This window comes from Pseudoliparis swirei, chromosome 23, assembly GCF_029220125.1.
Source record: "Pseudoliparis swirei isolate HS2019 ecotype Mariana Trench chromosome 23, NWPU_hadal_v1, whole genome shotgun sequence".
In the NCBI taxonomy this organism is placed as follows: Eukaryota; Metazoa; Chordata; class Actinopteri; order Perciformes; family Liparidae; genus Pseudoliparis; species Pseudoliparis swirei.
Window position 1 is genome coordinate 14,232,557 of NC_079410.1, and position 24,290 is coordinate 14,256,846.

The 24,290-nt window shown below is 44.3% G+C and overlaps 2 protein-coding genes and 1 long non-coding RNA gene across 5 annotated transcripts; 2 read left to right on the forward strand and 1 right to left on the reverse strand.

Annotated features, from left to right (window-relative positions):
- The first annotated feature begins 613 nt into the window (after window positions 1–613).
- rundc3aa (RUN domain containing 3Aa) lies at window positions 614–14,322 on the forward strand. Of its 2 annotated transcripts, none has more exons than XM_056406384.1 (11): window positions 614–860; window positions 10,171–10,298; window positions 10,761–10,894; window positions 11,005–11,090; window positions 11,346–11,435; window positions 11,691–11,771; window positions 11,870–12,035; window positions 12,134–12,291; window positions 12,652–12,765; window positions 12,941–13,044; window positions 13,364–14,322. In XM_056406384.1, exons 1-11 carry the CDS (start codon window positions 754–756, stop codon window positions 13,504–13,506), a joined length of 1,311 nt encoding a protein of 436 aa, XP_056262359.1. In that variant the 5' UTR covers window positions 614–753; the 3' UTR covers window positions 13,507–14,322. The 2 variants fall into 2 exon arrangements, with proteins under 2 accessions (XP_056262359.1, XP_056262360.1); XM_056406385.1 differs by having other exon boundaries at window positions 10,171–10,286.
- LOC130188191 (uncharacterized) lies at window positions 3,762–7,884 on the reverse strand. The gene is made up of 2 exons (XR_008830580.1): window positions 7,291–7,884; window positions 3,762–5,366 (listed from the first exon to the last, which is right to left on the reverse strand). It is a non-coding gene; the product is annotated as an uncharacterized LOC130188191 (long non-coding RNA).
- Window positions 14,323–15,810: 1,488 nt separating the features above from the next.
- fam117aa (family with sequence similarity 117 member Aa) lies at window positions 15,811–24,042 on the forward strand. Of its 2 annotated transcripts, XM_056407273.1 has the most exons (8): window positions 15,811–16,344; window positions 17,552–17,697; window positions 20,025–20,120; window positions 20,299–20,412; window positions 21,245–21,361; window positions 21,810–22,041; window positions 22,153–22,327; window positions 22,782–24,042. In XM_056407273.1, the coding sequence occupies exons 1-8, from the start codon at window positions 16,221–16,223 to the stop codon at window positions 22,993–22,995; spliced, it is 1,218 nt and encodes a 405-aa protein (XP_056263248.1). In that variant the 5' UTR covers window positions 15,811–16,220; the 3' UTR covers window positions 22,996–24,042. The 2 variants fall into 2 exon arrangements, with proteins under 2 accessions (XP_056263248.1, XP_056263249.1); XM_056407274.1 differs by lacking the exons at window positions 15,811–16,344; window positions 17,552–17,697 and adding an exon at window positions 19,039–19,368.
- Window positions 24,043–24,290: the final 248 nt, after the last annotated feature.

The window sequence follows — 24,290 nt, forward strand, 5'->3', positions numbered from 1 at the left end:
AAATGTAATGTTCTTCAAATGTAATGTACTTTTCCTTACAGGCCACACATATGGGTTATGTTATATTTTATCCCTATATCCTAACGTATGCAGCATTATAAATCTTCTTTAAAAAAAGAATATTCAATGAGCATTGTTGAAAGGAGCTTGGCAGCTCCTTGTATATAGTTGCCCCGTAAATTACAACAAATAACTATACAATTGAAGTATTGTCGTTAAAGAGTGCTGTTTAGTATCAGTATCATCTGACATATATATGAGAGATACAAACGATCATCAATTAATTTGGTATTTATGGTGGCCTACACAATCTTCTTCAGATGAAAGCCTGTTAGCATGATCGTGAATAAAAATAATAATTGTAATACTTCCGAAGTTATACACATAAAAAGGTATTTTGTGCGTGTACCTGAATGCATCGATTCTCTCAGCTGTGCCAAGTGCATGACGTATTCTAAATAAAAACCGGGAATAAATATGGAAATAAAAGTATTATCATTCGACAATCAGCGCAGTCAATCGCAAATAAACGAGGGGATTTTATTTTGAAAGTTCTAACCGGAACTTGTGCATTCAATCATCTCCTATTTTGACACTGTTTGCCGCCGTCCTGTCCTCCTCTTCCAGCAGCAGCCGCCGCAGCATCCGTGGCTCCCCGCACGGAACAGCGGGTATTTGTAGGACACAGGGCCTGCGGAGGGAGGGGACCTGGCCTGGGCACGGATCCCAAAGAGGCCCCGGGGCCGCCGCTGGATGGAGTCGGGCTGCATTCATACAGCAATGGCTATGGGTCTAACATCGAAAAAGGCGTCTGCTCGGAGCGTCGGCGTGGAGCGAAAAAACCTCATCACGGTTTGCAGGTACAGATCACGACATGGTCGATTTCCAGCATTATCTGCCAGTTGTCCACTAGTCCCTGCATGTCGGTCAGTTCATATTTCAACAAGCTTTCCATCGTGGAGGATTTATTCCTGGGATGAAAACAGCCGGCAGCTGCATGGCACACATTCTAATGAACATAATGCAGAGCAATTTGACATATTTCTATAAATGGTATGCATGAAGAGGAGGCAGGTGCATTTTCACCTTCACATACCCCTGCCATCACACGCACACACACACACAGACACACCTACACACACACACACACACACACACACACACACACACACACACACACACACACACACACACACACACACACACGTCTGTTGACCTACACACCATTCCCATAGTCTTCAATGTGTTCCTTTGCATTTCCTGCAGGCTGCACTTTGCTGTAACATTCCTTTAAAGATCTTGTATTTGGTGTGGCATCCATGCAGGATCTCTCAAAGGAAAGTACATTTTATATTTAACACCTGCTCGATTCCGGTGCGTGCTGATAGATGCAGGGGGGTGAGGTGTTGGGGATAATGTTGTTTATTATAAAGCTGGAGAGATGATACAACAGCACTGGGAGGTTGAGTGGCTGAATGGGACAAGGGCATTGGGAGCAGTGCACGGACTCCTCCCTCCATCACAGTCTCCCAGCCTACACAGCGACTGCTTATGGACGGTGGTGTGCAGTCTCATAAATCACTTTCTACTCATGTGCATCAGTGAACTCGCCTGATGTCCAATCTATGATATCTCTTGGATTTATTTAATGAGGGTGTCATTTTTATGCCCATAATTGAGCTTCAAAGTAATCTGTTGTGTATCTCAGTGTGGTCAAAATAAGTATAGTCTTCTTCATTTGTTTGTATCTTCTGACCCCCAAAACATTTAGGATCATTTTGTGACCCCTAATCGCAGGTTGGGTCCGTAATGTGAACATGATTGGTGTGTAGTTTGACCAAAGACATATATATATATATATATATATATCTTCCCTTAATTCGAATGGTTTTCAGGGGCCCAGAGGATGTGACTGTGTAAGTAGGGCTGGGTGATTTGGCCAATATCTTCTATCATGATAAGTGTGATTTCCTATCTTTGAACAATATTCTAGTAATTCAATAAATACATATAGTCTATGTGAAATAACCACATTATTTACTCTTAAATTGTAAGTTGGCATTAATTACTAGTATTTTGTCATTCAATTTAATTTGGAATAATAATGAGATTTTCTAAGATATTTGAGTAATTATGTGCTTACTATTATCATCTTAGACGACACAATTGTGTGTCACTCATGATATCTTGATAAATGATTTAATCACGACACAAGTCTATTGAATAAAGATGATATATTGAATTACTCAACCCTACAGGACTGTCTCAGAAAATTAGAATATTGTGATAAAGTTCTTTATTTTCTGTAATGCAATTAAAAAAACAAAAATGTCATGCATTCTGGATTCATTACAAATCAACTGAAATATTGCAAGCCTTTTATTCTTTTAATATTGCTGATTATGGCTTACAGCTTAAGAAAACTCAAATATCCTATCTCTAAATATTAGAATATCATGAAAAAGTATACTAGTAGGGTATTAAACAAATCACTTGAATCGTCTAATTAACTCGAAACACCTGGAAACACATTTTCAAATGTTTGATTTTGTTTTGCTGTTATAAATCTTTTTTTACTTGGTCTGAGGAAATATTCAAATTTTATGAGATAGGATTTTAGAGTTTTCTTAAGCTGTAAGCCATAATCAGCAATATTAAAAGAATAAAAGGCTTGCAATATTTCAGTTGATTTGTAATGAATCCAGAATGCATGACATTTTTGTTTTTTTAATTGCATTACAGAAAATAAAGAACTTTATCACAATATTCTAATTTTCTGAGACAGTCCTGTATGTGTGACAGATGAGTATGTTTTCTTTCCGGTCACTTTCATCATCTTGTGACCTTCACATTTATTGTGGGACCCCTGAGGTTGGAGACCCCTGATCTAAATAGTATGTGAGAGGTCTAAGTAAGTGTACTCAAAATGTATTTATATATGTAGTATTTCATGAATTAATATGAAACCAGCCGTACATTAAGGTTAGCATCGTAGGAATTTCAGGTTTTGCATTGATAATAACTCCTACATTATTAATGTACTTTTCTAGGACTGGATATTGAGTAGCTGTTATGTTTCGAGGGTGGTCCTTTGATATTATCTGCAGGATAACGATAGTTATTGAACTGCAAATACACTGCAGTCATGAATGTACTCCCGAAAATACATATTCTGTGTTCATAGCGCTATATTCCTCCAACTCTTTTGGGATTATATTTTCATTATCAATTAATCTGCTAATTCTTTGCTCAATTAATTGATGCACTGTTCCGTCTTCAAAATGTCTGAAAAATACTGAAAGATAATTATCGTCACATAGCCTGAGGTGACATCTGCAAATGGCTTGTTTCATTCAACCAGCCGTCCAAAAGCTGATAGAGCTATTTCATAGTGACTTCTTCTGGCTCCTCTGTAGTATTTCATGTTGTGTGATTTCACCAGAGGCTTATCGGAAAGTTACAGCTTCACGTCAATACTTTTTGCAGTGCTCTCGTAAAGGTTGTTAAAGCATTGTTATGCGTCTGGAATTTCGAATCGACTAAAGCCATAAATGCGGCTGCAGACGGAGACATAATTATTTGTGTCGATGGTGCCAATTTGACATCATGCATCCACATCTTGGTCTTACCTCCTCATTTTTAAACATTTGTTTCTAAGAACTCAAACTGTCTTTGGCCTTATTCCCAGTGAGTGTTTAAAACTGAATAAATCCCCTTGATAAAAATACTTTTTTAAAAAAGACAAAATTGGGACTTTCAAATAGACACACAATCAAGCCTTTTTATTCCAGTACCTTCCTGTTCAAGGTCCTGTCTGCAGTGTTAGTGTCACAGTGAAGCCAAACAACACAACATCACACAGAGCATGCATGCAAAAAAAGAAAAATTCTCACGATGGACTCACAACACAGAGGGTGAGGGAACAGAAACACCGTTGTTTTCAGGTTGGCCTGACCGTTGCTAATGCTAGTTTAATCATTTTATCATTTTAATGACCGACGCACGAGGACGAGACAGAAATAAGGACGAGACAGAAATAAATCTCAAACAGCTTTCCATCAGTAATGCGAACTACACCATTTCTTTCCATTCTCTAATTAACAACATGACATGGGTTAGTTTCAGCTGCAGGGCGACGCCTTCGCTGTCAGATCTGCTTCTCTCTGCATCTTGGTTTCTTAAAAATGTTTTTCTTTTCGATGCCGTTCTGGTGAGAGTTGATTCAAGTCGTCGAAGGTTGTTGTGTGTCCGTGCCGTCTCATTGGAGAGAGACCCTGAGTCGGCAGCGGGGCCCCGGCTGTGCGTAGAAGCAGGCTGGACGTGGTGTTGGCGCAGGGTTCGGGATCCAGGCTCGGTCGGGCCGCTGAGCCGCAGCTGCTCGGCATCTCGGCTGCTCGGCTCCAGTCAGTAAGCTGACGTTAGTGCAACATTAGTACACCAGGCCAAGCCTTCAATACAGATATGTATCAAGTTTGACCTATTCTCCTTCACTGTCACATCATACACGTTTAAAATCCAATCGGCACACACAGAGATTATTTCAACTCCCAACAAGTCGTGTGACAAAGTTATGACTTTTTGGTGGGACTTCAGGAAAGGAGGGTTGTTTTTTGGGGGATCAAGAAATTCAGTTCCCGTCTATTACAAGAGGGGGGTAGGGGTTGGGGGAGGGGGAGGGGGGGGGGCATCACAAAGTCAAACTGGCATCACAGTCCTCTAAAGAAAAAAGAAGAAACAAGTGTATTCACATGATCTGGGTCACCATAACCAGGTCTTCTCAATGTTTCAGTGCCTCGTTTACAGTGTCTTACTTAACTGAAGGAGCCCATTTGAATTAGAAACACATATGTACAGCAAAAGACATTTGTGTATAATTAAGGAAAACCTGATCAAACATTTGCACCACCACAAGGAACAGTTTCTGCAAGAGGCCTGTGTACGGGTCTCAGAGGCATTACAGGAAAGACTTTCAAATTAAGAATAATAATGGAGGAATAATGAAAGAGTCTGCCGCGGTCAGGTGAAAGAAAACTGCAGACCGAGGGGATGCATGCACATCACCACCGAAGACACTGTGTGATGTTTATGATGTCCACAGTGACAGCAGTGTCATCGTCATCTATGTCCCTGTGATGTTGCCACTAGCAACAGGTTTGATATTAACATGGCAGGTATGAGGCTTTCTGAAGTGAGTGGGAATTTTCATACAACTCCAGTTTGTTTATCTGAGGCCAAATATTGTGAAACAGTCACGAGGCAAATTGTGGTGTTTAACATTTACTGTGTTGTTGCTCTGGTCTGGCTATAGAGCTCTCGTGCCGTCATCCGCGACTGCCGGAGCGTTGTTGCCGTGGTCACGGGGGAACCTAAGAAAACATAGATAGGATGAGTGAGACTGGACAGGTCTGATGTGAGCTGCTGTCCCTTCAGCCGCCTCCTGTAAACAAGGAGGCTGGCGACGCTCTGCATTGTGACTGAGGCTGGGGCTCCTCCGGGGCGCGGCTCGGGACTGGAGAATAAAATGTCCTGGAGTAAACACAACCGCGTATTCATGTCTCGTGGACATGCTTCTGCAAGTGGGTGGCTCTTTGTGCTTCTAAAACATTCTGTACCACGGCAGAGCATTTTCGAGTGATCTCTGTTCCATTTTTTAGGGAATAATAGGAGACACATCTTTGCATGTCTGGAATCACATTTGTTTGGTTCAGTTTCTGTGCCGCCTTCAATTTGACATTTTTCTTCAATTTTAAAATGTAGCAATTTTTTTTCTTTTACCATGTGACATCTACAGCAGAGGTTTCTGTAGTTTGAACTTAACATTTATCCGTCTCTCTCCTGCGGATCAGTCTGCTCTCTCACCACGCTGTTATCCTTCATGTTACCCCCCTGTCCTGTTCAAACATCTGCTTTACACTCTCAGCGCTTCTCAGCCCTCACCCTCACTTCCCATGGTACACACTAATCCCTCCACACCTCCTCTGACCATCAAACACTTTGCCTGGACGCTTCTTCACAGATGGGGCCGGTGAGAGAGAGAGAGAGAGAGAGAGAGAGACGCACACACACACACCCTGTTGTTGTTGCATTTTCACGTCTTTTAGTCTATTCTGATTTGGCCCAAATTGTCATTTTTCTTTCTTTCCTAATATTTATCAAAGGGCACGGGGTTCTTTATCTTGGCTGTTTGTGCAGATCCAGCACATGACAGGACGTCTCCCCCGACAGTCCAGGATGATAAACAACAGCACTGGCTGGTGGTTACACAATGCTGCGGCCAGCGAGGAGTCTGCCTGTGTCATCGGATCCTGCCGGTTATGCCAAGACTAAAGAGAGGGAATGAAAGAGGAGGAGGAAGAGAGAGAGAGAGAGGAGTCAGGGGGAAAAAGGAAAAAAAGAAAGCTGAGAGGATTAATATAAAAATGCTTTGTGTTTAGATCCTGTGTGCTGCTGATAAATGTAGTTTGGGGCTCCTCGGTGGTGCTGAGGATCAAACACACTTGTGTAAGTACAGTAGAGGGGTGAGAAAGGAGAACAAGAGGGCCTTTAGAGAGAACTGAGAGGTGGCTTGGCGGCAATCCAGCCTGAGTGAGCGGGGGCACAAAAGAAGCTTGTCAGAAGGCCTTGCCGTTGTTTTTCAGTGTCAAATCGTACCAAGAGCATTTTGCGATTCCACTCCATTCATTTGCATTTGAGGCACGCCAGCAATTCCCCCTCAGATCAAAGGACTTCAGTTCATTTAAAAATAATCTGTTGTAATGCTTCTCTTGAGATAGCGCTGCTCCTCTCTCGGGTCAGAGAGGCCTTTTGCAAAAGTCAACCGTTGGCTCTTATGATGATGAATGCTATTATATCAACAAACAGGTAGCTGTTAATCAGTGGTTCCCACACTGAGCCCGGGGTACCAACGGGGGGGACTTGGGGGTCTGCTAAGGGCTCGGCACGCTGCATAATGACGAACCGCTTGGTTTCATAAATGCTTCTGCCATCGGATGTCTTCACAAGTTTGACCTGATTTTATATTTCTCTACGCACTCTTCATCTTAAGTTTCCGACAGACGAGAACAATTCTCCACAAAGTCGTATCCAACTAAACTCTCTGAAGACAAAGTTGTGTTCTATCGCGGTCCCTTTGAGAAGGTCACATGTGCTAACTGGCATCACCTGCCAAGTCTGTGGGCTGGTGGAGAGTAGAGCACACACAATTCTGAAACTCTAAAATACCTTGAAACCTAAGTGACCTACGTGGTTTTGGCAGATAACATTATGAGACAGAACTTTGATGCCACTGACCTGTTTCCTTGATAAATCCGACATGACCAAAAAGCAGTCAACGGTCCATCGGTAAATCTAATCCAGTTTTGGCTCTCAGTTGGAACAGACTCTGTGCAGATGATGTCGTGGTGTCCAAATGTTCTCTGTGATGGTGCTTCTTTCTTCTTCTTTCTTCGGACATTTTGTGCCAGTCCCCCCACCCCTCGACCAGGTCCCCTTTCATCTAGAGCGTCTTGCGTTTGGTTACGCTTTTGGGGAAGAGAACTTTCCGAAAAGAGGTGGTGGTGGTGCCTCTGCTGAAGGAGGCGCCCCCCAGGGCGATCTTGGTCTTTCCACTGGTGATGGTGGAGGACCCCAACGATGTTGTGCGCTTGTCCCTGCTGATGGAGGAGCTCCCCATGGCGATCCTGGACTTTCCCCTCTTGATCGTGGTGTTGCCCAACGTCAAGGCCGTCTTCCCCTCGGTGATACTGGTATTGCCCATTGAGGAGAAGCTCGTCTTCCTGACCCAGATTCGACGACGGGATTCGGGGCTCACTCGACGCAAGGCATCGCACACTCATGCAGCACGTCCTGCTCTGCCCTTCGGGGATAACGATGCTATCTGCGACAATCCAGAGAAGACCAGAATGCTAAGCGTGGAGAGTACGACCCCCGTGTCGCATAATGCCTTCGTTGAGATGATCGACGTGGGCTCTGGAAGGCCACATACCACCCATGTGTCCCTGTGAATGGACAGAGGCAGCCGTAGGTGGCCACAGCCTATCTGGGGGCACAGGGACAGTGGGGCGATTGTCCTATCTCCACGACGACACCGGGCGGTTGAAGGACACATTGTTGCAAAGGGGGCAATCTGTGGTGACATCATTTTCTTCTGAGCCATTGTTCCCTGTAGCCTCTGATTGTAAGACATAGCCTCTGTGTACGACTGTATGTACCATATGTGAAATGAGTGGCTCGCTGTCAGATTCGAGAGGAGAAAAGATGAATGTGTTTGTGTAGTTTAGGCTTTGATAGCACCTCTCCTATATTTGTATCATGCTTCCAATTGAAACATGGGTGTGGTTCTTTTAATACCCAAAATCGCTGAACTACAGCAACAAAGTCTTTCTTTTTTTAAATTTATGTATGTTTAGATCCTCTAGTATCTCACAAAACCTCTCTTTACAAAACAATCAAGCCGAGCAGTGTTTACGCATGTTCCTTTTATAAGCATTGTTACATCAACCAGCTTTACAGTTTTCTAGTTTAAAACTGTGTTTTCTGGTGGACATACGGCAGCATAGTTATGGAAAAGCAGGCAATTAACAAATGTTATCGGCATGCACAAAAATACCACATTTGTACCAAAGATGACTACACGCACAACATACAGGAGAACAGTGCTGGTGAAAAACACACACTCTCTTGTGTGCCTCCACATACATCCCACACAGCTGTTTCACACGTTCCCTCCCTGCCAAGCAGACACACCATGAACCGTCATCTCATCGCGGTCACATTTGCATCACATGTTCAGCGCGGAACATCTCACTCCTGACTAGAAAGCCATTAGATGCGCAACTCTTACTTGGGAATCCACCTCGGCCCCGACAGGAAACAGATGGATTTCATGCCACGTTAACATGCACGCACATTGATCACAACAATAGCAGCTCTTTTTTTTACTTCTACTGACCTGCTAAAACTGACGGGATAGAAATATCCTCGGGCTTGTTAGTGTGTGAAGGAATCATGTGTGAAAATCCCAGTAGACGTTGCTGTGCTTCTCTGTGCCCCTGATGAGAGTGGTTTTGACCACAGACACAGACCTGGTCCCATGGGTGAAGGTCAGCCTGCTGAGGGAGCTTGTGGTCTCCCCTCGTGTAATAGAGGTTTTGCCAAATGCTATGTTAATGTTGCACAAAGTTAGAGTGGTTCTGCTCCAGGAGATCGAGTATTTACCCCAGGAGATGGCGTACTTAGTCCGCAGGATCGAAACCCTGCCTTTGGTGAAGGAGGTCTTGCTTGACAGGAATGTGGTTTCCCACTCATTTTTAGCGTCTTTTTTGGACTGCTTGGCTTCCTCGGGTGTCGTAGCTTTGGCTTCAGGGTTCCTTTCCATCTAGGTGGTCCTGCGCTTGGACATCAAGGCTTTGTGAAACGAGGTGGTTGTGGTTCCCCGGGTGAAGCTGGCCCGTCCCAGAGCCACTGTCGTCTTTTGCCTTTGGATGGTGGAGTCTCCCATGGAGGTGGTGGTCACTCCCCTGAAGATGGAGGAGTTGCCCACGGCTACAGTCGTCTTTCCCCTGGCTATGGAGGTTTTTCCCACTGCCAAGGCAGTCTTGCCCTCGGTGATGCTAGTGTTGCCCATCGAAGCGAAGGCGGTCAGCCCGAGCCCGTGCCTGGATGCCGGCTCCTAACATGCAAGCAGCACTACTGCCTGGGGTGCAGCAGGGTCAACAGCCAAACAAAAGCTGTGATAGCGGTTGCCCTAAATAGTTCAGACCACCATGTATAGATGAGGGAGGAGGGAATTATTTGATAATTCTTTGATGCTGGCCGGTTCCTCAGAGAGACGAGACCTAAAGGGACCTTGAAGCACAGCATGCACAAAGGCTGAGAGGACAGGGGGTTAATTGTATTGTTTTCATGATAGCACTGAAGGGGTACATTGTGCAGTACACAAGACAATTGGGGTGACATCAGTATGATAAGATGGCGTGGTTCCTAAAAAAAGCAAAAAAAAGCCACTCCTCGCTATTGTTGCAGGGTTCAAATACAGTCGTACGTTTGTCTGCTTGGGTACAGGACGCGGCGGCATTTCAGCGGCTTGTGACGAATAGACGTGCAAAGTTTCATGTTGTTTCCATTGGATTGCTTTTCTGATACATCCTGCTCTGTGTGCTTCTATTTCAGATTCTCTGTAAAGACTCTCCTGGAAAAGTACACAGCAGAGCCCATAGATGACTCATCCGAGGAGTTTATTAACTTTGCCGCCATATTAGAGCACATCCTCAGCCACCGCTTCAAAGGTAACACTGCAGGTAACATATAGCACGGGGCCAGATGGACACGTCAGTTAACCCTTGTGTTGCCTTCGGGTCATTTTGACCCGATTCAATATTTAACCCTCCTGTCGCCTTCGGGTCAATTTGACCCGATTCAATGTTTAATGTCGGTGTTCTTTCGGGAGTCAACAAACAAACATAAAGTACCTCACACTTAAACTTGGAAAACAATATTAATTCTAATAATTTTCTGGAGATTTTAATAGCTGGGGTCATATTGACCTCAAGGGTAAAATATGTTAGTAAATATAAAGGTAACAGGAGGGTGAAACATTGAATCGGGTCAAATTGACCCGAAGGCAACACAAGGGTTAAAATGCCTTTGCGTTTGTGGCAGTAAAACATATGAAATGCAGATGTGGCGGTGGTCGCGTGCTAGCAGGGCGGGTCGTTGCTCGAGCAGAAGTGCTTCATTGCTGTGTTTTCATCTTGGACCAGGTTCAGGAAGCTGGTTCAGCTCAGATGGACAGCGCAGCTTCTGGGAATATATCCGGCTGGCGTGCAGCAAGGTGCAGAACAACTGCATCGCCAGCATTGAAAACATAGAGAACATCAGCACATCCCGAGCAAAGGCAAGGATATTTGTATGCATAATTGTGTGAGTGTGTGTATGTGGGATATTGATAGTGAGAGCAGCAAAGAAAGCCCTCTGTTCCTACTCACGTCTCACGGTGTCCTACAGGGGCGCGCATGGATTCGAGTGGCGCTGATGGAGAAGCGTCTGTCTGAATATGTGTCCACGGCTCTGAGGGACACAAGAACTACCAGGTCAGACCAAGAGGACTTTAAGGAGACAATAACCACATGATTTAAATTACCTTATTATGTGTATCTTACTTTGTTTTGGATTCAAAGCCACACCTTCATGTTGTCTTCATCACTCAGTTTCAATGTAAACGTCTGCACGAGTGTAAAGTACAGGCCCGCTCCAGATGTTTGACATGACATGTACTGTAAGACGCAGGTAGAATCACAGACAGCAATATATCTTAAATAGATGATAACCACCTCTTCACCCGACAGGAGGTTCTATGATGACGGGGCCATTATGCTGAGAGAGGAGGCCCAAGTCCTGACTGGCATGCTGATTGGACTGAGTGCCATTGACTTCAGGTGAAGACACACGCGGCAGCCTGTGATGTACAGACGTTTTAAATATACAAGCACATAACCTACGATTTAGGAATGGCCCTGAAAGAGTTCTGAAGTGGATTTGATAATATTTAGTACAGATTAATAATTATAAATATATATACGGCTATCAAACAGGGACAACAAAGCTGAACAAGAATAACACATTTATATGGAATGGATATGTAATTATCTTGTTATTATTGATTTTTTGTGCTTTTTTTGGCCTCTGTGCAGTTTCTGCCTGAAGGGGGAGACCCTGGATGGGAAATCCTCTGCTGTCATTGACTACACACCTTACCTTAAGTTCACCCAGAGGTGAGACTGATCCTGGGCATCCAGGTTTAGCATCACACGTGTGTGTGTGTGTGTGTGCACGTGTGACGCTGCAACACTGTCGCCTCTCTGCCGTGTAGCTACGACTACCTGAGCGATGAGGATGACCGCCGCAGTGTGGACAGCAGTAACAGCGAGGAGAGTGTCCCCGAGCACCCCTACATCCCTCTGGTGACCGACGAGGAGAGCTGGAGCAACAAGTGTCGCAAGATGGAGCAGAGGTTTAAGATCGTCTACGCCCAGAAGGTGACATGCAACGGCTGCTAAAACCCAGTTGATGCCGTTTTACTTTTTTCTTTTTACCTCTGGGCTTCAACGCACAACTCCTGACTAACACATTTCAGGGTTATCTGGAGGAGCTGGTGCGCCTGCGGGAGTCGCAGCTGAAGAACGTGGAGACGGAGAACAAACGCCTGCGAGCAAAGGTGGAGGAGCAGGCGGTCCAGAGCCAACAGGAGAAGGAGGAGCTGGAGGCCGTCGTGCTCGAGCTGCAGGCACAACTGTGAGGAGCACTCGCCAATTAAAAAGCTTCAACTGCAGGATGCATACACGCATTCAAATATGCGGTATTGTCATGATGCAACACATAGATGTATTCAGTTGTAGAAGTACAACAAACACAACAAAACAAAACAGAAGTATATTCCTGTGGTACAATGTAACCAGCAGCAACAAAATAATGTGTCTGGCCGACATCTTCACATGTTTCAGGAAGTAGACTGATATCAATGTCTTCAAAAACAGATGGGTGATTTTTTTCATTTTGTGTACTCCCCTTTGGATTTAGAGGGTCATATTTGCTTCCTAAAATGAAATATATTCCCCCCTGAATTGACTTATTTTCACTCTGTGCTTCATGCAGCTCTGCCCTCATGCCCTGCGATTCCTCCCATCTGGCTAAAGATCTTTCCATCCCGCTGGTCAACCAGTGGTCCACCATCTCAAACAACCAGGGCGATGTCAAGCTCTTCCGCAGGTAAAGCTTACGTGGACAGTATGTTTCTATTTTATTTGTATTAGTTTATACTCATGAATCTAAATATATGGTCCATATTGTTTAATAACATATGACAAATAGCCAGATGCTGATAGATGCAGTTCATGTACAGAACTTCATTACTTGTGCCGTGATGATGTTTTTGACCATCCAGGAGGAGTTTCCACAGTTTTGAGCAACTTTCTGTTGACGTGAGTCTGAACTCTGATGGGAGGGCCGATGGGAGACACAACGGAAATGTTGCCTGGACTTCAGAAGGTACAAATGCTTTTCACTGTGACTACATTCATCCCAGCATATTCACCCCAACATATTCACCCCTGCAGTGATTTGTAGAATACGGTTATTCGTGGTTGTGGGAGCAAAGTAACAACATTTCTGCTCCAGTAGGAATGTATTTGCTCTCTTTCTACTGCTGCATAAAAGCCTTTCAGAGGCTGCCACCCATGCACATGCACATACATACTCATACAAAGGCAGGCTTGATGGCTGTTTATGGTGTTTCACGTGGGCAGCTTGAAGTATGCTCGATCAGAAGCTCATTTGGTTGTGCTTTTTCTTTGTTTTGTCCCCGCAGGAAAAGATAACACTCCCTCCATGCTGGGTCTGTGTGGCTCTCTGGCGTCTCTACCAAGCTCCAAGTCCCTGGCCAGCCTCAAGTCCAGTGAGTGTTTGGTCAACATCAGCACTGAACCCAGCCCTGCACTCACTCCCAGCTAGGAGCTCCAGAGCCACAACAGAGAGTGAACCCCATCCTGTCTGCCTGGTTATGCTGCGTTGACCGTGAACCCGACGGAAACCCCGCTTCCCCAATCCACGAGACCATCCACAACTCCATGAGAACAGGGAAGTCATGCCACCATCTCTGGATTGTTGTACACACGAGAGTGAAGTCATCCTGAAGCTGAAAGGATCCATGGTTTTTTGGGTTCTTCCCCTTCTCCTTGCCTTACCCGCTCAACTCCTCTCAATCACTCCACCACAACCACTTTGTACTATCTGTGAATCCCTTCATCCAAGATCATGCAATCCCTCCACAACTTCCTGAGCAGTCATGTATTTCCTTAAATAGTACTCCCATGTTGCTCCTTATTTGAATATCAGCATTCTTCTCCATGGCGTGAGTTGTCCGTGTGTTTGTGCGCCTGTTTTATTTGAATTGTCTTGTCAAAAAGTGACCAAAACAGCATGCGCAGCACTTTGGATGCAGCCATTTGCAAAGAGAGATGTGATGATCATTTAAAGAGATACAGATTACCCATATAAGGTAGAGGATGGGTTTTTACAGACTGTCTCCATAGTGACATAGCGCTGAGAAGTAAATTGTATGGGAGTGACTGATCTGGGGTCATTCCTGCTTGAGTAATCATACACTGTTAAAATCTGTGCAGCTATTTATTGAAACAATCCAATCTTAAACTACCGCATATCTTCACTTATCGGGTTTTATCCAATCCAGCAGTATGTTCTTTCGACATGTATACTCTGAGTTATTTCTTTTTGATTTGTGTTGCAATAAACTGCCTTTTTCCATGACGAGTGTCTGTTTGTGTAGATCGCAACATGGAGAGTTACAGAAGGACCAAGTCGAAAGCAGTGATTACACACACAAAAAAGGAAGTTAATGGAGAAGTTGGATTAAGCAGCCGGTTGCATGGGACACATGTGCTCTGGCTCCATCTTGTGGTTTAAAGTAATCAGGAGTAACATAATGCAGAAATGCCCCAAATGCTTTAAATTCTTAAGAGCAACCTGAGGGCCTTCCAGGGAAACAAAGGGGTGGCTCAATTATACAGATACAATCAATCTTATTTTAACAAACTAGGCCAGGTTGGACAAATGATCCCCCCAGATTGGATACAACACATTAATATTATAAGTGTCCATTCATGCTGAAGCCCTCTTTGTGTAGTTGTATTGCTCCCCTGTTTGGTTTCTATCCTGTCTGTGCTCTCTATCTCCAAGGCTGAAGACCTGATTGGAGAGTAATCAGCAACATTGGACACACCTGGGTGAATGTGGCGCACGCATAAACAGCCTGAGCAGCAGCAGTCCTTTGTTGGCGTCTTCCTCTCGCTGTACGGCTCTGTGTTGAGGGTTTGGGGTTATTTTCCTTGACCTTACAGAGAGCTCCCAATTTCTTCATGAATAAATTCCTTTGTTAAGAATATGTATGACCTTGGACACTCTTGTGAAGAAGAAAACCGTTTCCTTAAAGCCTGTTGGTCATTATGTAAACAATTACATTATACAGTTTCTTTAATAATATTGTTTGTGGCTCATTTAGAAAATATATAATGAATATACATCAACGTTATATTGAATGATGTGGATGAGGTTTGTTTGATTGCACTCAGTATTGTGCAATCTGTGTTTTGGGAAAGTAAAAAAAAAAATGCTTGTAGGCCTAACTCTGACTACAATTTATAAATTTTTAATAAAGTAGACAACAATTAAATATATTTTATGATAGTTAAACAAGTTCAAAACTTATCGGGATTTATTAATATATTTTATTTATGTATTTTTTGAACAACTGTGTATATTTAGATCGATACATTATATGGCATGATATCATACTTAATAATATTCTAATATCTTTATTTTATTGAATGAAAATCTTGACATGTGTTCTAACTTGCTTTAAATAGCTACATCGATATGCTCCTGGAGTAAAGTGACTAGTTTCTGAAATATCGCCATATGTTTGGACCCTCAGAGCCCCTGTAGTGACCTTGAGGGGTCCCTGAACCACACGTTTAAGACCACACACACCCTAGTGAATAGACCCCAGGGTTTGGACGTGGTTGTGAAGGATATGAGGGGAGGGGCCATGCAAAAAACTAAATCTCAACAAAGTAGATGGGTGCTTTAAGTTTTTTTCTTTTTTAGGAGGGGGGTCCCTTCAGGAGACAGATGGGTGTGAACACCAATAGGTGCTCAGTCGTACTCTGCAGCAACCAACCAGATCGCCCTCCCTTGGAATCACGGACTGCACGAGATAGTTGCTTCAGGTTGAGCCGAGGTACAAGCAGCGATGTGCGGGAGCAGCGCCTCGTCTCCGGTGTCCTCTCCAGACTGCAGCATGAGGGAGTACTTATGATGCGTTAAACCTCTCTCTCTCTCTCTGTCTTTCTGTCTTTCTGTCTCTCTCTCTCTCTCTCTCTCTCTCTCTCGCTCTCTCTCGCTCTCTTCACCTTCAACCCGAAAGTAAGCAAGACAAACAATCATGGTCATCATCACCAAAGGAAACGTGAGCTGGGTGCCCAACCAGAGGCCCGATCGGAGTTTTGGATCATCACCGTGGATGAAGTGAATGTGGACCGAGTCAGCGCCGCGCAGAGTTGCAGTGAAAGAAGTGAAGAAGAAAAAGAAGAGCAAAGCGTGTGCGTCTCTGAGTGTGTTTTCATAAGCGGAGCTGCTCGGAGTGGGGGATGTCGGGTAGAAGTGGAGGAGCGCCTCGGGGGTGCAGCAACCCCAGCCTGCAGCCCCTCAGAGCCACAATCCCATACCAGCTCCAGAGGGGCTCAGCTCTCCTCTGCAGGGAGGTCAAGACGGGTAAATACACACACCTCGATCCATGTGGTCCAGGGGTTCAACGTGTATACTTGGTACCACTTTATGAACAATATCTAACTCAGAAATGATGTTATGGGTTTTATTTACACATTTTATTTATAGGGCTGCCCTGACCACTAATCGGTCTTTATGGTTGGTTAATATTTTTTCATTCAATTAATAATATACATTTATTGTAATGTGTTACAAAAAAGTAGAGTCTAAGAGATTAGTTTGACATTAATTAACTCTTTTGTTCCAGCTTGAGGATGTTCTGTATTTCTCTGTTAGATCCTTGTAAATGCAAAATGTGTAGGCTTTGGACAAAAACCACGATGAAAAACTGTGATGGACACTCATTGATTATTCGATAAATTGATCGGCAGATTAATCAATAATGAAAATAATAGTTAGTGGCAGCCCACAGACACTCACAACTTTTAAAAGTGTTGATGAAGCCGTTTATAAGTCATTCACAACACATCGTTTTAGAAAAGTAGAGCAACTATTTGATTAAAGAAACGAACAGGCTTCATTTCAAGACTAAATTGGTTCTTATTAAAGGAAAGGCCATGCTTCTCGTACTAATTCAGGGAACTATTGATGAACTGAACAGTGGAGGTGTTTAACCCTGAAACATAACACTGCTCTCAAAATGTTATTTGGACCCTCAGTTGCCTCTTTGCTCCACGCTAACACAGCAGCAGCTCTCAGGCCCTCTCTATCTTACTGTAACTGTAACTGTGCCAGTCACATCTGCATGTAGTGGTGTTTATTTATACATCCAGTCTGCCCTGCAACATGACAACATACCGCCTGTGTGTGTGTGTAAGTGGTAGATGTACTTGTAGCCTGTGGTGACTGTTGTGTAGTTGGATGGCTTTGCTCCAGGTCAAAAGGCACGGTCCACACCTGCCAGAGATTACAAAGAGCTGCCAACATGCACACATGCACGCACACACCCGCACCCACAACTCTACACACTGCACGCTGACTGGTGGGGAGGAAGCCTGGGAGCAATTTGGTGAACAACTACCACTGGTGTTGGAATACTGTTTAACATTTATATAACATGCAGAGTTGTGAGCTCAACACGATCACACACGCGTGACTTTTTAGAACTACAGCAAGACTGACATTGTTCTGACAAGTGCCGAGGCACACGCGTGACCCCTGACTTAATTTGCTCTATTTATGTTCCTAAAAGCCGACAGGACCGCGGCTCGCCCGCCGAGACCCACCATCCGCCGAACTCTGTCTTTGGACACCATCGTCGCCCCCTACCTGCAGGGACAGTGGCCCAAAGAGGCGGAGAGCACGGCCGTTACCTGTGTCAATGACAAAGCCACGCAGGTGAAAATGACTCTTACCACACTGTTAAATGAGTGGCGACATTTTGGTGTAATTACTGTGATTTAACTAAACTGGGCCTCATGAGTGGCAGTCTGTTGTACCAGCGCTACTGAGAACACCGTCCCCATAAAACCTGTTGCTTCATGTTGTAAGACGAGAAAAAAAAGCAAACGGGAGACCAAATGTTCTCTCTGCCCGGCTTTTGTTGTTCAGCATTTGTAGAGAGGACAAGATATCCCATGTTGTCTCTGCAGCTGTCTGGTGGTTCCAGTTAGACGCTGCGGGCGGAAGGCAGCCAACTGGAAATAGTCGTTTTTGTTCTTTTTAAACTTCCCTCGCTCCCCCCTCGACTGTATCGGCTCCTAACTAGTGCACAAAGCCCCGACTTACATCACCAAGCTCGCAGCTCCGTCTTCGCCTATGACACAGTTTAAACCTAAGAGAACTCCCTTTGCCTCCATTGTGAGGAACAAACCCCTCCTGACCTCATTATACAGACACCCCATCCCCCAGCACTCCTTAACCCCCCCCCCCCCCACACACACACACACCTCGTTCTTCTGCCTTCCTCCCTAAGCAGTACTTCAGATGATATAGCTCATTGTTTGTCTGCTTTTCCTGATGGTTTAGGATGCTTCTGTTGACATACATCTTCCATTAACACATCAAATAAAAAAATAGCAACATACTTCCAAAAACCATATGTGCAATATTTCTAATAAGTTGTAAACTGAATAACGATAATATATGTAGTTCGCCACCTTTTAGCTATGCTGTAATTCTACAGATATGTGCAACATATGGGCATACGTGTGTGTGTGGACGAATAACAACATTTATAATACAAAGCAAACCAAAAACCATCCTAACTACAACACGAATAATTTGCATTAATGAAAAATAAGTGTCAGGGTCTGTAGATTACATTTCAATGTAACTTGTTCCTGTTTAATGCTAAAATAGTTAGTCAATCAATCGGTTTGTCAAGCGGCTAGAAAGTAATCGCCAACATCTTATAATAACCAGATTGTCTTGCGAAGTCAATGTTTCAGCATTTATTGAGCAGAGAAAGCTAAACTATTCTCTGCCTTCAGCCTTCCTAAATGTGCTGCTCCCATCTTTTTATAGGTGTGTGTCTCATGACCCCTCTCTTCATGTTTTGGGCAGAGTTGGGTTGTTGGTGTTGGTTGATTGGGGGGGGGGGGGCAGCTGTAACTCAACACCGATGTCCCTGTATGACTGACTCATCCTCTGACTTACTCAGCCAGGCGATGCACGACGTATGAGTGGACGGGGACTAGATTGTGTCTGTGTTTTCCTGCCGGCTGTTAAGGCACCAGTGAGATTTCTCCGAGTTGGGAGGCAGACTTGGGAGAACCGGTCAGGTATTTTGGGAACAGGTCCATGACATAGCCCCACCGCAGACAGAGAAAGCTAAATGTGTAACAGTAGCTGCCTCATGAATGGCATGGACGCCAACGAGGGGCCAGTGAGCGTGTGAAGCGGTGGACTAGAGGCACCAGAACTGTGATTATCTGATCCTGTGGGCCAACTCAACCTGGGTTTCACCCGGTGATGATGAGCTGCCAATCGCCTGCTCCCAACCAACAGCCGGCACCGGTCAACCCGGCGCCCTCTGGTAGAAAATCAAGAGTCAAAGTGAAGAAATTGGTACGGACGTATGAGTGAACGCTTGACGTCAAGGAGTTGGGACACAACAAAGGTCCCGTTGTTTTCGGTTTATCTTGATTGTGTTTCCTCTACAGTCGGTGACTGTGAATAACACGGTTACTTAATGTGTGATAGTGTGTGTACATGCACTGAGGTGTTAACTGCTCATACTTGCACTGTATTTATAGTCTTCCCCCGTGATGTGGTTTGGATGTGTGTGGAAGCGGAGCTGCTCTGCAGCTCTGGGTGGTTTTCTCGTCACCTCCCTCTGTACAGCTGCTGTGGGGGCAGGTGTGCAAGACAGCTGTGGGGCTTAACGCCTGTGATGTACAAGTTGCAGTGTTTAATGGAAGCGCACTGTGTTTAACAGAACATGCAAGCCTCCAAAAAGGCAAAAAAGAACCTTTTGTATCACAGTCCCTAAATACTGGACTCTTTATCCACCACTGCACTAACATCCCCATTCATTGTCACTGTTGTTGTTTTATATTGTATATACATGTTGCTATTCTGTTGTCTTCAATGTCTTTTTTTAATCTTTATCCTTGTTATTTGTAAATTACATGAGAGTCAAATTCCACGTATGTGCACACATACATGGCCAATAAAGCTGATCCTGATTCGGACCGCACTGTAATGATCCTATTTGTTCATAGACTCCAAGTTCCTGGGCAGAGGAGACCCGCGGAAGGAAAAGCTCAGGCGGACACAAGCGCTCGGCCTCGTGGGGCAGTGCAGAGCACCTGAGGGAGGCAAGTATCGAGTCATCACAGGAGCAGTCCATCAATCAGCTTTCTGTTATTCTGCGCCCTTCCACTGACGGCATGAAACATGATCGGGGCCCCTGAGGGGATGGCGAGTAACCGCTCCCCTTGGAGAATGAATCGTAGCGACTCATAAATCTTGTTTTTTACTCCACTGTGCCCCCAGGTCGCCAAATTGAGGAACCAGTTGCAGAAGCGCTCCCGCCATGTTCCTCCCCCAGCAGGGTACGAGCTCCCCCACCACCCCCTGCCGGCAGGTCATGCATCGGGCATCACTCAGGTAGCTCTTTTGTCTTGTGATGATGAACTGCCTTCCACAGGCAGACGTGGACGCGCGTAGTGACAAGGATGTAAAAAAAACAACAGCGAGGCTTTTCTTAGTCGCCGGATGAATATCTTCAGTCTTGTAGAAGAGTGTATTTTTATATTGTACTTGGCCCAAGGGTTAGAAATAAACCACCTTTCCTACACTCTTAAAATACAGCTGTTTAATTTAAAACTCCAGATTTCTTTTTTTTACATGAAGAAACAACCTGAACATCGGTGTTTTCCCTCTTCATAGTTCAGGAAAAAAACTTATTTGGCAATAAATGTATCATTCTTATTGAGGATTTCAACATATTGGTCTTCTATTTTTTTTCCATTTGTTTCCTCCACCCACAAGGTGTCTAAATAAGAATATATAAGATAATACATATACAAAAATGTGAAGAGCATACATCAATAAACTCTAATAAGCAAATGAAGGACAGTATGCATACGAATGTTGTCATGGACTTCACAGATGTATCTCTGTTGAATAAATCTACACGAAACATTACCTTTACGTATGGAATAATCAGGTGTACAACGTGTTGGTACTGAAACTCATGGCTTCAGCAATGAGATCAGAAGGTACCGTCATCTGCAACACCTTTCTAACAGATGATTGAGGGAGGGGGGGGGGGGGTAATCTTCCCTTTTGGAGCATTCGATGAATGGTCGTTTTAAACAATGTGGGCGGTTACTCACCTGCACTGTACAAATGAGACGCCGCCAGTGTAGAAGTGAAGGAGCTGCTTCTAGAGGAGGGTCACTCCCTCTTCATCGACCTGCCTCTGGTGGTTCTGCAGATGCTGCCTCTGGCGCCGCTGAACAGACTCGCCCCGCGGCTGCGACGCAGTGTTGAAGGCCTCAACCTGGAGCTGGAGGAGGTGTTTGTTTCTGAGAAACCGGATGATCAGCATGAGGTGAGGCCACAGAGCGACACTTCCAACCACCGAGGGTTCAGATTGGGACACTATCAAGTTCCCTTCTGTTTTAATAACAACGTTATTACTTTTTGATCTCAGTTATGATATTGAGGTTGTTTTTATGACACCCCGGGGGCCGATGGAGAAAATCGAGCGCCACATCATCAAATAGTAATGCGATTTGATTTTTAAAACAAACGATTTTGACCTCAACGATGGCTAAGCGGCTGCAAAGCACAGATTGGCAATCTAAAGATAACGAGCTTGGAGTCATGAAAAAACTTTGATTTTAATCATGAGGAAATTAAGTTAAAAAAGTCATCTTTACTGCTATTACATCCATTCTGGATATTTTACAGTTAACCCCGGCTCCCAGAAAGGAAAGTATACCACATTCTGTATTGTGTCTTTAGCTGCTCTGACTCCTTCACCATGAATATTTCAGATTTTGGATATCCCAGATGGCCGCAGGGCCCCTGTCCCTGTCCAGAGATGCAGCAGTGGCTCTCAGAGTGAGCCCTCCCCGGGCCCCTTGGATCTGGATCCTTCCCTCCTCTCTCCTTCTCAGTCCCCCTGTCCTCTAGATCCATCGCTTCTATCTCCATCAAATTCCCCTTCTCCGTTGAACCCATCTCTTTTGTCTCCGTCACAGTCTCCCTGTGCCATGGGAGAGCCAGGTTGGATACCTTTTGTGGTGTACTTTTAAACTATTCGCTGAGCTTTCAAACGGCAACGTATCATTTTTGTATCATCAATAGAATTTGTAATATTTCCGTCCGTCCTCGCAGAGCCGGTGGACTGTGAGAGGGCGTGTCCCGCCATGTCGACGCCGCTCCCTTCATTTGCATTGGATCCTCCTCTGCTGCAGATATGCTCCTCCGCTCCCCGTCCCAACAAAACCTACTCCTTCCAGCGCCAGCCGCCGGAAGGCTGCGAGCGAGTACGAGTGTGTGAGGAGGGAATGTAAGTGAACGGCTTTTTAGAACAAACATCATGCGTTGATCATATAATCATGTAGTCACTGTAGTTGGCCACTAGGGGGCCTCAGGGCAAAACGTTCTGTTGGGACCCCCTTCATGTACAGACCAATCCAAAGACCGTATTTAATCTATCAAATCAATCAAGATCAGATCAAACCACAACGTCACACACATTTTAAACCTGTATTCAACCCGTTGTACGTTGTTCTCCATTTAATCTCTTTTAGGTTTTGAATTGTTGATTGTACCAAACAAGACATTTGAAGACACTCGTTTACAGACCAAATTAATGAATTGGTTAATACATTTTAATAAAATAATATATTTACATATAGTTGCAGATTTCATTGTTATTATGATGTTATAAATGTGCAAAACTATGGGAAAAGTTGTGGCTTTTGGAGCCCTTGATGACCGTCTAGTCTCTCTATCTCCAGGTCTGCCTGTCAGGATGAGCCTCTCGTCCGGCCTTCCTGTCCTGACCCCAATAAAGTCAACTTCACCCCCCATGGGGGCTCCGCTTTCTGCCCTGTCAGTCTCCTGAAGCCCCTTCTCCCCTCCATGGACCTCCTCTTCCGTGGCCTGTCAGTCTCTCCGGTCACCGGCTGCCCAGGTCAGGCCTCTCCCACAAGGCACCTGGGCCTGCAGTAGGTGGATGTCTGAGCGGAGCCTCCTCTCAGGACTGCACCACGCTGTACTGCCAGAACCTACAGAAACTGTTCATATGCCATCAGATACCTGTGGTCACATGGCTCATCAGTGCATGATCACAGTGATCTAAATAAGAGATGTTGTGACTCATACTCTAGATTAACTTTGGCCTAAAATCTGGCTGCTTTACTGATTATTTCCACCTTCAGGAAACGATTTAGCTGATATTTACACCATCAGAACTTAGTATTCCTCCATATGGACTATGAATTAATAACGGGACTAAAGTCCTGGTAATTTTGGAAAATACTGAAAAGGTTTTACAGCTATATACGTTTTGATGCTCCTTTTTATATGTTTTAGTTCAAACTGCGGTTCAGACATAGACTGCTCGGGATGTTTTATTTTTTGATGTCCAAATAAGTGAGCTTAGAGTCAAAAACCCAAGCACTTACAACACAATTGTTACCTTCTTACTACACTTTGAGGAAAGAATTGTGAAGTTTTGTTCAAATTTCATCTTAATTTAATTTGAGTACTTGATGGGTTTGTTCCTTTTAAATATCAAATTGTTGGAAAGATATATTTTTTGGTCCGAGGTTTAATGATGGCCTGCTTTTCTACAAGGAAGATATATATTTGTGACTTTTAAGAGGCTAATAATACTGTTTTTGTTTTCACAGAAAAATGTCAACTTGTATTAGCAGGAATGAAGGTTTTAGTAGCTTTACTTGCACACAGTGGGCATTGTTCTCACCAAACTTAAGCATGTTTGTGATTTTCAGTGGGAAAAATTGAATCTTTAGCCCAATCTGAGCCTCTATGGTCTGGCCAGGAAGCCTTAATGTGTCAATATTCAATTGAGATAAGGAAGAGGTTGATTCCCTCAGCTTGAGCTAAATTGATCAAACACTGTCTTTGTTAGCATAATCCTATACAACACTGAATAAATAAAAAGAAACTAGTTGGATTTTCGGAATATGCACCCTTTTAATACTTGAAATGTATAGTGTGCCACTGTGAAGAAAATAAAATAACCACATTGTCTCGGCATGTAATTAATTACCTCCTATACTTTGTATAATTACGGTGCTACTGTTGTTGTTGCTTGTCTTTGACACGTGGATTTGCGCTTTTTAAATAGAAGCACCGCCTTTTAAACCCAAATCCGCTTTTCGATTGGTCGAAAGGAGAGGAAACAAGTTCTCTCTTGCCTCACATGGACCAATGGATTTAATCCACATCCTTGGACGAGCAAAGGAGTGCGACGTTTTCAAGAAAGGACCGTACAATTT

Bases quoted from the DNA above. Each gene is read 5' to 3' on its own strand.
- rundc3aa (XM_056406384.1), top strand. From the start codon at position 754: ATGGAGTCGGGCTGCATTCATACAGCAATGGCTATGGGTCTAACATCG. The intron at 861-10,170 runs GTACAGATCACG...CTTCTATTTCAG, and splicing joins AACCTCATCACGGTTTGCAG to ATTCTCTGTAAAGACTCTCC. The intron at 12,036-12,133 runs GTGACATGCAAC...AACACATTTCAG, and splicing joins AGATCGTCTACGCCCAGAAG to GGTTATCTGGAGGAGCTGGT.
- fam117aa (XM_056407273.1), top strand. From the start codon at position 16,221: ATGTCGGGTAGAAGTGGAGGAGCGCCTCGGGGGTGCAGCAACCCCAGC. The intron at 16,345-17,551 runs GTAAATACACAC...TGTTCCTAAAAG, and splicing joins CTGCAGGGAGGTCAAGACGG to CCGACAGGACCGCGGCTCGC. The intron at 21,362-21,809 runs GTGAGGCCACAG...TGAATATTTCAG, and splicing joins AACCGGATGATCAGCATGAG to ATTTTGGATATCCCAGATGG.